The 12,574-nt window shown below is 48.4% G+C and overlaps 1 protein-coding gene across 3 annotated transcripts in view; it reads left to right on the top strand.

Annotated features, from left to right (window-relative positions):
• The window catches only part of FNBP4 (formin binding protein 4), a 235,524-nt gene that overhangs the window by 124,277 nt on the left and 98,673 nt on the right, over window positions 1-12,574 (top strand). For all 3 annotated transcript variants that reach the window (XM_078684505.1, XM_078684506.1, XM_078684507.1), the window contains one exon: window positions 10,149-10,441. In XM_078684505.1, the coding sequence (XP_078540631.1) occupies window positions 10,149-10,441 (293 nt within the window). The remainder of the gene's footprint in view (window positions 1-10,148; window positions 10,442-12,574) is intronic.

Below are 12,574 nucleotides of genomic sequence, written 5' to 3'. Positions count from 1 at the left end.
TTCCCGGGCAGGTCTACCATTACCATCTACAATAACGGGATTGTCCTAATCCAATCCACGGACAAGAACCTGGAATTACTAGACAACCTGTTCCCCAAGTTCAAAGAGCACCTCTCCAAGCTGCGGACCCCCACTCAGAACTCCGCGGGCACTATCACCCCTGACGTCGCAGCCACCACCTACTACACTTCTACCCCTAGCACCCCAGTAAATGGCCCACCTGTTGTTAACGCCCCCCACTCCCCAAGAATAGTCACAAATAACTCCACCGCACATACTAGCAACCCCTCTACCCTTCTTACCCCCACCCATATCCCCTCCATCCCTCCCCCCCCGGACAGAACATCCCCCACCCACAACACACCATCATCTGAACAAGCCACCGCCCAAAGTTTATCCACCCCCCCCCTCCCATCCCCTCCACGACAGACACCTCTCCCTCCCCATCTCCCTTCACACTCCCACCCACGAGTCTCTCACACTTGACACAACAACTCCCGCCCACAACACGCCTACATCTGCACACACCATCACTCGGAGTTTATCCACCCATCCTCCCCATCTCCCCCACGGCAGACACCTCTCCCTTCCCTGCTCCCTCACCACTCCCACTCACAACTCTATCTCCCTCCCAACAAAAGATACAGAACATACCTCCTCCCTTACCCTAGCATCCCCCTCTCTCCCACCTCCTATTCTCAGCCCTCACTACCCTCCTGTCTCCCCCACTGTCCTCAGCCTTCACTCACTATTCTACTCACCGGCACCGTCTCCCACTGAAGTCACTACCTATGCCTCTCACCCACCGCCTGTCGCACCTACATCACCCACACCCCTCGCCCACAAACACGCCCACTCCTGGAATACCATCCCACCCATTAGCTCCGTGGAACCCCTCAACAACACTAGTATACCCCCCCCCCCGATACCCAGCCTGCTCACCAGCTCACTACTCAACCACTCACCAACGGCTCTCTCCACCAACACCTTCCCCAATGACCCTCCTGACCTGACTTTATCCACCCTCCAACAAGTCAAAGAGGAAATCTTACAAATCAAAAAAGACATCCACGCAATCAAAGACCTTCTCTCCTCACAGCCCAGTCTACCTCCCACCATTCCACTACCCTACAAACGACGCACACTCCCTGCATACCCTCGCCCCCGACGACACCAGCAATGGCCTACTATCCCACGCCCCCGACGACACCAGCAATGGCCTACTATCCCCGTGCGCAATAATTCCCACCGCCCCCGTCGTGTTCTCAACTCCTTGTCGGACCGCGACTTATGCTCTCTCCTACGCTCTTATGGCCCAGGTCCGGTAAAAGACTTTTCCAACTCACACATCCCCATACCCACAATTCTTACAAACCCTCTAAGGCCCCCAACACTCAACAACAGAGGCTCCGTCCCTAACAACCTCAGAAAAGTTCCCCTCACACTAGAAAGCTCGACCACCCTTCTCTCTCCCAAACTCAAATGCATCCTACTAAACTGCAGATCGGCCCAGAGACATTCCTCCGACATCGCGGATCTCGTCTCAGATAGGGATCTGGACCTAGCCATTCTAACGGAAACGTGGCTCACTGAAGCCTCTACCCCGATTATGGACATACTAGTCCCCCCCAATTATCACATCATTAGGCTGGACAGGTCTCCTGGCAAGACGGGCGGGGAATTGCATGCATTTTTAGGAGCAACCTCTCCGTTACTCAAGTCACCTCCCCCTCCCTTTCCTCCTATGAACTCCTCTGCCTCGACATCACCAGTGAGGGCAAACAAGTCTGTGCTTTACATCTCATCTATCACCCGCCTGGTGACAATCTCATATTCACTCAACAATTCATGGACCTGATCACTTCCAATGCCGGTCGGCAGACCACTCAAGTCTACCTGGGTGACTTCAATCTCCATTGGAACGATCAGAAAGACACCGTGGTGAATAGTCTCAAAACTTTCCTCAATGCGCTTGACCTCACCCAATTATGCGATAAACCAACACACGACAAAGGCGCGATACTCGATCTCATCATTGCCAAAGAGAACGCTATTCAACTGGAGGCGATCCAACCCTGCGATTGGTCAGATCACCACATTATCACCTTCTTTATCAACGAAAAAGTTAAACCTAACCCTACTCAACCAATCAAAACCAAAGCATGGAAAAGGGATTTGAAGAATCTGAATCCCTCTACCCTACCTCCCCACATCGGCAACCTCCTCCTTCCCCCTTCAGGGGCCTCAGATGTTCAATCACTGACTGACCACTACCTTGACTCTATGAACACAATAGTCAATGAAGTCGCCCCTCTGCAACTGAAGAGAGTCTCCACCAAAATCTCTAACCCCTGGTACGATGACAGACTCAATGATGAAAGGCGTAATATGCGAATGGCAGAGCGCACCTGGAGATCGGACCCTTCAGCGCTGCATCTCAAAAAGCTTAAGAACAAGAGAAATGCCTACTTTAGGAAAATAAAGCGCACAAAGTCGGACTTCTTCAGCCGCCAGTTGGACCAAGCGAAGAACAGGCCAAGAAAGCTGTTCGAGCTAATCAAGACCCAAACAAAGGCACAACCCACACAATCAAACAGCTCAACAAACGACACCCCACACTGTGAAGCCTTCTCTGCTTTCTTCAAACTAAAGACTGACAACATAAAAAATGACCTCATCATAGATGTAAGCCGATACCCCAGCCACACCAGAATGGCAGACACTCAACCTAAAAACAAGGCATCCTGGCAGTACTTCGATACCTATTCAGAAGAAGCAATATACAAACTGCTCTGCACCTTGAAGCCCTCTAATCACCTCACAGACCCCCTACCTGCTAATGCTGTAAAAGACTTTATCCCCTTGCTCCTCCCTCTCTGGACCAAGATCATTAACAGCTCGTTGCAACAAGGACACATTCCAGACTCCCTTAAGGTGGGGCAAGTCACGCCCATACTCAAGAAACCTACAGCTGATCCGTCTGACCTAAACAACTATCGGCCCATCACCAATATCCCCACCCTGGCCAAACTGCTGGAGAAATGTGTCCAACTCCAACTAACAAAACACATTGATCAATTTGACCTCCTCAACCCTCATCAATCAGGCTTCAGAGCGAAACATAGCACGGAAACAGCTATGACACACATAATTGATGACGCCCTCCAAATTCTGGATCGCAATGAGTCCTGCCTCCTCATCCTTCTTGACCTCTCGTCAGCATTTGACACGGTCAAACATGAGAACTTGCTGGAGCTGCTAAGTACTAGAATGGGGCTATCGGGAACTGTTCTCAAGTGGTTTTCGTCTTTCCTTCACAATCGGTCTCAGAGGTTCAAGATCGACAATGTGCTATCTACACCTGTGCCTGCAGACCTAGGTGTCCCACAAGGGTCCACCCTCTCCCCTACACTGTTCAACCTCGTTATGGAACCGCTCGCCACCTTGCTTCAAGCATCCAATGTTCAATTCCATATGTACGCCGATGACACACAACTCTATCTAAAGTTACAATCCCCGGAAGATATCAAACATCTGAATTCCACGCTTATTAACACCCAATCTTGGCTGGCCGATAATCACCTCAAACTAAATGCTCTGAAAACTGAGTTCCTACTCATCACACCCCCGGCGAAAATCTCCACCACCCAAACCTGGCTCAACAACCTAACAGCACTCAATGTCCAACCTACCATTGTGGACTCGGCGAAATCCCTAGGCATCACACTCGACGCCAAGCTCAACATGCAGCAACACGTCAGCAAAGCCACAAAAGCAGCTAATTTTCAAATTAACACGCTGAGGAAAATTAAACCCTTTCTCCCGGCCAAAGACTTCCAAACTGCTGTACAAGCTTTAGTCATCCCTAGAATAGACTACGGAATTGCGGCCCTCAGCGGTCTCCCACTAGCCACAACAGCACCCTTAATAGCCTCCCTGAACGCTGCCGCGAGACTCATTACTGGCTCTAGAAAGCATTCGCACATATCCCCAGACCTAAAGACTCTAAAATGGCTGCCTTTTGAGGCCAGAATACATCTAAAAATTGCAGTTATGACACACGCGGCCGTGCACCACAAGGCACCCAACTACCTCGCTCAAAAGCTGTCTATATCAGGAGGTTCGAGATCCAATAGGAGTACAAATAATCTACTCCTGAAACCTCGTAGATTCCGGAAAGTGAAAACCTACAAGCGCTCCTTCTCAGGAATGGCACCCAGGATCTGGAATGCGCTCCCGCCTGAAACCAGGCTGATCCCCTCCACTTCACTCTTCAAGAAAGAGGTGAAAACCATCCTTCTGGCCAAGATCTCCTGATCGTTATAGATGCTGGTTCAGAGACTCTTCATTGCTTGTATCACTGCGCAATATCCCCTGGCACTATACTCTACTTGTTGGGGGCGCCACTACGCTACTCTCTTACTACCGACCAAGATGTGATACACGTTGGTTTACTGATTCACCTGTACACCTCTGTAGTGGGATCAATGACCTGTGCTGTCCTATATTACTTCCTTATCTGACTGTATATGGATTGGTTTTATGTATGTTTTTATTAACCTTGTTATTACCATGCTATTGACTATTATGCTGTTCCCATTATCTCTGTTGACTCCTACTGCCCCTACCCTGTCTTTGTAAAGCGCTCCGATATCTGTAAGGATCCTGTTCGCGCTATATAAAACTTTGAATAAATAAATAAATAAATAAGATTCAGAAGAGGATAGAATGGTAAAACCCGAAGAACGCGCTTTTAGGGCGACCTTTCAAGTTACCAACTTCCACAGCGACCATAACAGATGCGTCCCAGGAGGGCAGGAGAGCTCACATGGGGAATCTGAAGATCAGAGGCCTGAGGAAGCCGTGAAGCACAAACTATTTGGAACAAAAGTCTGTCTTCTAGCGCTGAAAGCCATGCATGTGCATGTTTAAGGGGCGGACAGTGCTTAAACAGATGGACAACATAGCAACTATGTTCCCCCTCTGCTTGTTAAGGTAGAACAACGTTCATTCCCAGTGACAAAAACAGCACAGGAGATATAGACGTGGGTGATTTAACTGAACACAACCCTGATAACAATGCACCTTCCTTTGAAACCGAACACAGAAGCGAGCAGACTTAGAAGGCAAAAGAACACCTCCAACGAATGGAAGATAAAGCGCGATGTGCTGGATAGAATGTTCAAACAGTGGGGAACGCCAACCCTAGATCTCAGTGCAACCCCAGAAAACACAAAATGCCCATATTTCGTGTCCAGATTTCCACACCACCAGTCCGAGGGAAAAGCCCAATATATAAAAAGGTCAAGGAGATTTGCTTATGCCTATCCACCGATTTCCCTCATCCCAAGAGTACTGGACAAGGTCAGACAACCAGGCACGTCACTCCTACTCATCACCCAGAATGGGTCAGACAGACCTGGTATTCGGACCTACTAAAGTTGTCACCGTACCAATCGAAGCAATTCAGGGCCTTTTAACCATGCAGAACAAGAGAAGCTCATCCTAGCGGCATGGCTCCTGAATACCTAGAGTTTGGGCACTTAAAGCTAAACTCCGGGACAATGGAAATACGGAGGGAGGCCAGAAGACCGAGCACCAGAAAGAGCTACACAGCCAAGTGAACCAGATTCAGCACTGTTGCAGAAACCAGGACCCAGCATGTGACTGTTCTAACTTTACTTACCCTCCTACTTGACTGCGGCCTGACCTGCGCATCATTAAAGGTCCACACGGCCACCATAGCTGCTTACACCAGGGGAACACGCTACCAGTAATTAAACAAATTCCTGAAAGGACTAAAGAGAAACGCAACCAAGAGCAGAACCTGCGCCCCCTGAATACAGTGATCACTCAACTCATGGCAGAGCCTTTTGTACCGATGCACAAGACTGAACTGAGGCTCCTAACCCTAAAGACGGTGTTCCCGATAGCCATCACGTCACTCCATAGGGTCCGCGAGCTGCAAGCACCGGCAATCCTAGAACCATTCCTTCAAATCCACAAGAACAAGGTTGTCCTGAGAACAAACCCACAGTTCCTTCCAAAGGTGGTGTCACCGTTCCACATCAACCAGAGCATCCGACGGCCAGCCTTCTTTCAGGAACCAAGGAGTCGAGCAGAGAGGACTCTTCATACCTTAGATGTGCAAAGAACACTCCTTTACTACCTACAGGAGACCAAAGCAGTCCGATAGGGCAACCAGCTCTTCGTCGTTTCCCAGGACTAGCAGTGGTACACCAGTAACCAAGGTGACAATTACGCAATGGATAGTGGAAACTATCAAAACAATTTGTGAGTGCGGGGTAGGCCTTACCCACATGCCCCTGGGTGCAATCCACTAGGAAGAATGGGGCAACCCTAGCATTCATGGCACATGTTCCGCTTGCCGACATCTGCATGGCTGCAACCTGGGTATTCCCACACACCTTCACAAAACACTACAGTGTGGACCTCCATGTCATCAGGGAAGCACAGGTGGGACCCAATACTATGACACCTGTTTGTCAATTCACCCACATTGTGACCCATTCTTCCCAGAGAACCAAACACTACGTAATCAGATTCACAGCATGTGAATTCAGAAAAAGATTTATGCTGCAAAACTAAATGATTAGATACCAGTAGGAGTAATGTTGCAGCTTGAAGTTTTTCCTGGATTCACATGGGACCCTCCTCCTGCTCCAGAAATGGAGGGAAAAGCAAACCGGTGAGTAGAACGATTCCAGAACAGAGTAATTTAAAAAAAAAAAAGGAAAACGAGAGAAATAATTTGAAGATGGCGGGACAGCACAAGAATTTCTGGGGAGCTGCCTGCCGTCACATAAGGGATGAACTTACCACCAAATAGTGGTCGACTCCCACACAAAACACAATTCCGGCTCCAACCACTAGAATAGATGCACAGCATGCGAATTTAGTAGACTCTTTAGGCTGGAAAATGAGTCCCCTCGGTAAGGAACTATTTCATTCTTGGTTTTCTCTGAGCCACTGAGGAGATGACCGAATCTGGTTTAGAATGCCCAGTGAGGCAAGCCGCAGCTGGATCCAAGGCTTCATACCTCTTCTCTAGACAAGTTATCATGGTGTTTCATTAGCTTTAGGCCCTACAACGGGGCAAAAGCCAAAGTTGGTGTTTATTTATAGACTTCTGTGGCTAATCTTTGAAGTCGTAAAGGAAAACTTGCGGATCCACAAACGTTATTGGTAGATTAGATTTCTTGACAGCTCTATCCATTAAGGAATGAAAGGTAGAGATCTCATCGGTCTCCCCCTTAGTACAATGAAATCCCCTCCCTCCTCTAGATCAGAATATTTCAAGCTCTTGGAATCCTCCTCATTCTGTCTTTGGGAGTAGCTGGGGCCAGTGGTCGAGGAGCAGGTCTGGATGTAGGAGGCAGTAGTGGTGACGACTCTTATAATGTACCAGGCATTCCCAGCACGATTCACGCATGTTAGATACCAATCTTAAAGAGCTGGAGTTACAGGTAAGTAACTCCTTTCTGTTTTTGAGGTTAACAAAGTTCAAGCTCCTCTTTAAACTCCTGTTTCTCGCATACCTGAATGGATTTAAATCTAATTACAAAAGACATGCTTTCTGAGGAACGTACTAACTTAGTGCCAAATCTGATTAAATTCCCTTCAGCAATTTTTTTGTGTATTGGTGAGCACATTTTCCTATGGAAATTAAAATCTGAAATCTTATTTTTAGGTCTCGCCTGAGCCAGCGTATGCGATGCTCTGCGAGACATTTAGGAAGCGGCTTTTGAAAGTGCCACCACCGGCTTTTGGTGGCCTCAAACTTGCGTGCATCCGCCATCTCTTTCTTCCGTCACACAATTCCTGCTTCTCCCCCACCACAGATCGCTTCTCGCGGCCGCTCGCGCGGCCAATGCTTGTTCCTTTTAACATTGAGCTTTAACTGTGGTTATATATGCATGTTTTTTTTCTCGCCCACAGCGCGTGTTCACTAACTTTCTCGGCTGTGTCACTTTCACAGCCGCGTGGCCAATGCTTGTTCAAATACGCTACCAATCATTTTTATGTTGCCTGGGACCACAGTTTATTTACAACCGCAGCCTATCACTTGTCCTTCTGCCTCGCCATTTATATTATCACCACACCACCTCACAATCTATCGACTGACTAAATAGCCACACATCTGCCTACTCCACCAAGGATCAGTATCGCTGAGGGCTTTTAATCAGGAGTACCTGGAAGTTAAGCTCACCCCATCGGACGAGTTGCCATGTTACCCTTCAAAATTAAAAAATACTCTTTCTGCCCGTGCCAACTTGTTCCACCCATCTCATCTCCTCTCTGCCAGTATCGGACTTGGGTTCCTCCGGCACATCTTGCTCCTCTCCAATAGTTCCTATCAGATCCAGATCTGCGAGCCGTGGCATCCTAAAACCAGTTTCCCATCTCTTCCCCTCCTGCCACTTCTCTACAACCTGGCTCTCTGCGACACTTGAGAATCTCAAACAGGGAACTTCAACTGAGTGTTAAATTGAAAGTGCTCCAACCGGAAATAGTCTCCCTTGCGAGATAGGAGGTTCAAACCCTATACAGCCATGTCGGGTAGCGCCTTGCGCATCAGCTGCTCTGCAGATTCTTGCCCCTACAGGCGTAAAGTGTACTCTATTTTGTATTATGTGTGGAACGCTCATGTAACTTAATATGTTCGCTTGCCTACTACTGAATTACCTCTGGCCCTTTCCGTCCTTTAGGCTAAACATTGTAATGATATCTATATGTATATATATATATCGCTTACTACACCTTAAACGATAGACGGTAGTATGCAAAGATAACCGTGAATTTTTGAGAAGTCAAGCGTTTGTTTTCTGTTTGCCACCGGTCTCATCAGCAGCCAGAGTTGTTAGTTACCATTCCAGATATAAATACCGGCCCTCTGTTCATATTTTAAAGAATCTACAAAGACATTGCGATTAAATAGAAATTATTGCAGAAAAAGTCCGTATTGACCTTTGTCTTTGTTTACTTTAATTAGAAGTAAGGAATAATTTGAGGAATTTATTTCCCAGTTGACTCACAGCGCCACCCCGGCATCCCTCGGCGCCACCCCGGCATCCCTCGGCGCCACCCCGTCATCCCTCGGCGTGCATTACTTAATACTTATAAGGTCCCAAAAGCGAGACCTATTGGCTATGCCAATGCTTGTTTTTTTGCACCCCCCCCCCTCCCTTTTCCAGGCTTGATGGATCCGTGCAAAATTTTCCATGAAGGAGCCAAAGCAGATGAACGTGCTGTCGCTTTGAGTCCTTGTACAATAATTCGCCACTACCGCTTGCGTCTCTTACACCTGTTTTTTTGGCTCCTGGTTTTCTACTATATTTCTTGAAGTGTAGACCTCTGCTGGCATCAGACTATCATGATGCGTAACGGGACGCTTGAGTGGTCACTGAAGGCCAAAGAGTGGCGTGATTGGTTTTTCGCTTGGTGCTTGGGCTTCCCTTGGTACAAGTAGGGCTATTGTGCCCCTCCGTTGCTCTCCTACTCTGACAGTGGCCTACGGGATGTCTCCCCGTGGCATTAATGCACGCTAGAGCCCTGATGGCCTCTGCACAGATGTTTGTGATGACAACTAAATCTGGGTACAGTTACAAAGAAGCAGAGTAGGGGATTCCCTATGAGGTGGTGATTGTAGACGTTTCCACGTGAGGAGAGTTGATGTTACTTTTCTATGCATTTGGGGAGGGCAAAGTGCTTAACATTTGTTTTATTGTGATGGATTTGTTCGTTTCATTTGGCCAATGTCACTTTTCATTTCATTCAGAAGCCTCTTTCCTATGAAGCAGCTCTTGGTGCTCTGAGTAAGGCTTTCTGGTGCTTTAGTGTACTTAAGACCATGTTGTGGACGAACAGACCTCAACCAATATTAAATGTAGACATAGGGTCTGAAATGTGAGTTCCAGCATTGAAATATCAGTATGCCATAGTTATCAAAAATGCCATGTGCAAGATGGCTGTCCCAAATGCTGTGCATTAGTTGCAGCATCCCTGCTGACAAGGTATTTCACTGGGTCACCATTTGGGATATTGATCAAGTAGTACTTTTAGATGGGCTTCAAGTGATGTTAATGCTCCTCTGTCGGTTTGTGTCTAACGTTTGACTTCTGTTTCAGTTTCTAAGGAGCTTGTTTCAAGTCCGGCTGCAGCGTTGACTTCGTACTGGCCAGTTCAGACAACTAGTCCGTTGCATTCACCCCCTTTACCAATGGACAATCCTCCACCCCCTCCTCCACCCCCACCTGAGTCTCCACCTCCGCCACCACCTCCTCCACCTCCTCCGGTAGAGGTAGACCTCCAAGATGTTGTGGTAGCCATGGAGGATGATGATGGGGAGGAGCCTCCAGCCCCTGGGACCGAGGATCGCTCGCTTCTGAAGCCTCTGCGTCCGCCGGTCTCCAGCACTAAGGTGAGCGCCCGGACAGTCGACTGCAGTTTGATCATGTACATTTGGGGGGGTGTAGTAGTGTATTTATTGGATCATTCTTGAGAAGGATGCTTTCTAACCACTGTGTGCATGAGTGATGAGGTAGCAACATGCTAAAGATTCGTGTGGGCAGGCACATGGGGAGGAAGGAACCTTCACATGTGCGTGCTCCTTTGGAACGGCACGCTCACTCTCCTTGGAATTGGACTCTGCATGTTCCATTTGGGCAAAGGTCTTCAAAAAAGTTTGCATAGTGTTTCATAACAAAATAAGCTGGACCCCACCATAATTCTGTAGCGAAGAAATAAGCCCCACATCTTGCCGTCTTCCCTGGGACATTTGTCTGAAACCCAAACTAGGCTTTCTGACGTCTACATCTTCTCACCCCACCTCCTGGGCCATAGCTGTGAGCCCCAAACCAACACTGGCACAGTAGGGGGACCCGGACCTCCTTCTGGGCCATAGCTGTGAGCCCCAAACCAACACTGGCACAGTAGGGGGACCCGGACCTCCTCCTGGGCCATAGCTGTGAGCCCCAAACCAACACTGGCACAGTAAGGGGACCCGGACCTCCTCCTGGGCCATAGCGGTGAGCCCCAAACCAACACTGTCACAGTAGGGGGACCCGGACCTCCTCCTGGGCCATAGCTGTGAGCCCCAAACCAACACTGTCACAGTAGGGGGACCCGGACCTCCTTCTGGGCCATAGCTGTGAGCCCCAAACCAACACTGTCACAGTAGGGGGACCCGGACCTCCTCCTGGGCCATAGCTGTGAGCCCCAAACCAACACTGGCACAGTAGGGGGACCCGGACCTCCTTCTGGGCCATAGCTGTGAGCCCCAAACCAACACTGGCACAGTAGGGGGACCCGGACCTCCTCCTGGGCCATAGCGGTGAGCCCCAAACCAACACTGGCACAGTAGGGGGACCCGGACCTCTAATGCAAGCAAATCAAATCTATCCCTTTTGCTCATTCTTGAGAGCAAGAGAGCCACTGTTGTGATCTGTGGGGCCCTTCCATCCAGGGGCCCCGGTGCTACTGATTCTGCTGCGCCAGTGATGGCAACAGCCCTGAAGGAAGCGGTCTCCCTTGTTAAAGATACCCCCATTGCAAACACTTTCCAGGGTCATCTCCAAGGTCTGAAGGCCCTTTTTGGTACATTTTGACGAGGCCTAAGCCAGTTTTGTTTTAAATTGCTTTCCAGGTCCTCTCTCTAAACCTCAAAGCTTCTTCACCTTGCAGATCCCTTAAAATGTGAATACCTCACACCCTGGGGAACACCAGGGTCTCCGCATCTGCAACTCCTATCAGTCTGGGACTAACGGGATTGGAGTGGTGGTGGTAGGCTGCTGTGTCAGTCCACAGGGCACGAAAGGCAAACATCGCAGCTCTGCCATTTGCTGCAACACCTGCTAGGCCTGCTTGCCAGCTAGAGTGAAAATGCTTAAACACTAGGCCTCTGCCCGTTCTCAATCCAGCCAGCGAGTAAGCAATAGATGTAAATGGAAAATGTATGTTTTCTACTGCGTATTAAAGTGGATGTTTCAACATTTTAAATATAATTTACCATATGATTGAGGATGTAAAAGCATATTTAAAACTGCAGTTATTCCAAAGGCTGAATGAAGGCAGCTGCCTCGTGTCTTGGCTTCATTTGTCTGCCTATTTACGAGTCTGCGGCTCTGTGTAATTTTCTAAAGATGGTTTTACAGCACTTTCAAGGTAGCTCAGTCTGAGTGCCTGCTGCAAAGATCTGTATGTAACTTTGAGGTCAAAGGTTTAAATCCTGGCAGAATAAACTCTACCTTCCATTCTTATAGTGTTGATGAAATCAGTCCACACCTTGTGCAAAAATACCTCTTCCCAATAAGCCATTTGTGGGGTGCTCTGAGGACATGGTCCAATGTTAGAGATAAAGAACGTTTACACCATATAGCATACTTGACAGATTAATAGAACCGTCATTTATCGGACAGTTGAGCTCGGTAAAAGCATTTGAAGGGTACACTTTTTTTGACTTCCCAAAGGATGACACAGCAGACAATGAATGAGGTCATAGAAAATGTCTGACATCGGAAGCAAAACGCTGTTTGACTTCACTGTATAGAAGATG

The sequence above is a fragment of the Lissotriton helveticus genome, chromosome 3_2, assembly GCF_964261635.1.
Source record: "Lissotriton helveticus chromosome 3_2, aLisHel1.1, whole genome shotgun sequence".
NCBI lineage: Eukaryota > Metazoa > Chordata > Amphibia > Caudata > Salamandridae > Lissotriton > Lissotriton helveticus.
The sequence above is the reverse complement of the archived record's forward strand: the minus strand, read 5'-3'. Positions and strand labels throughout refer to the sequence as shown.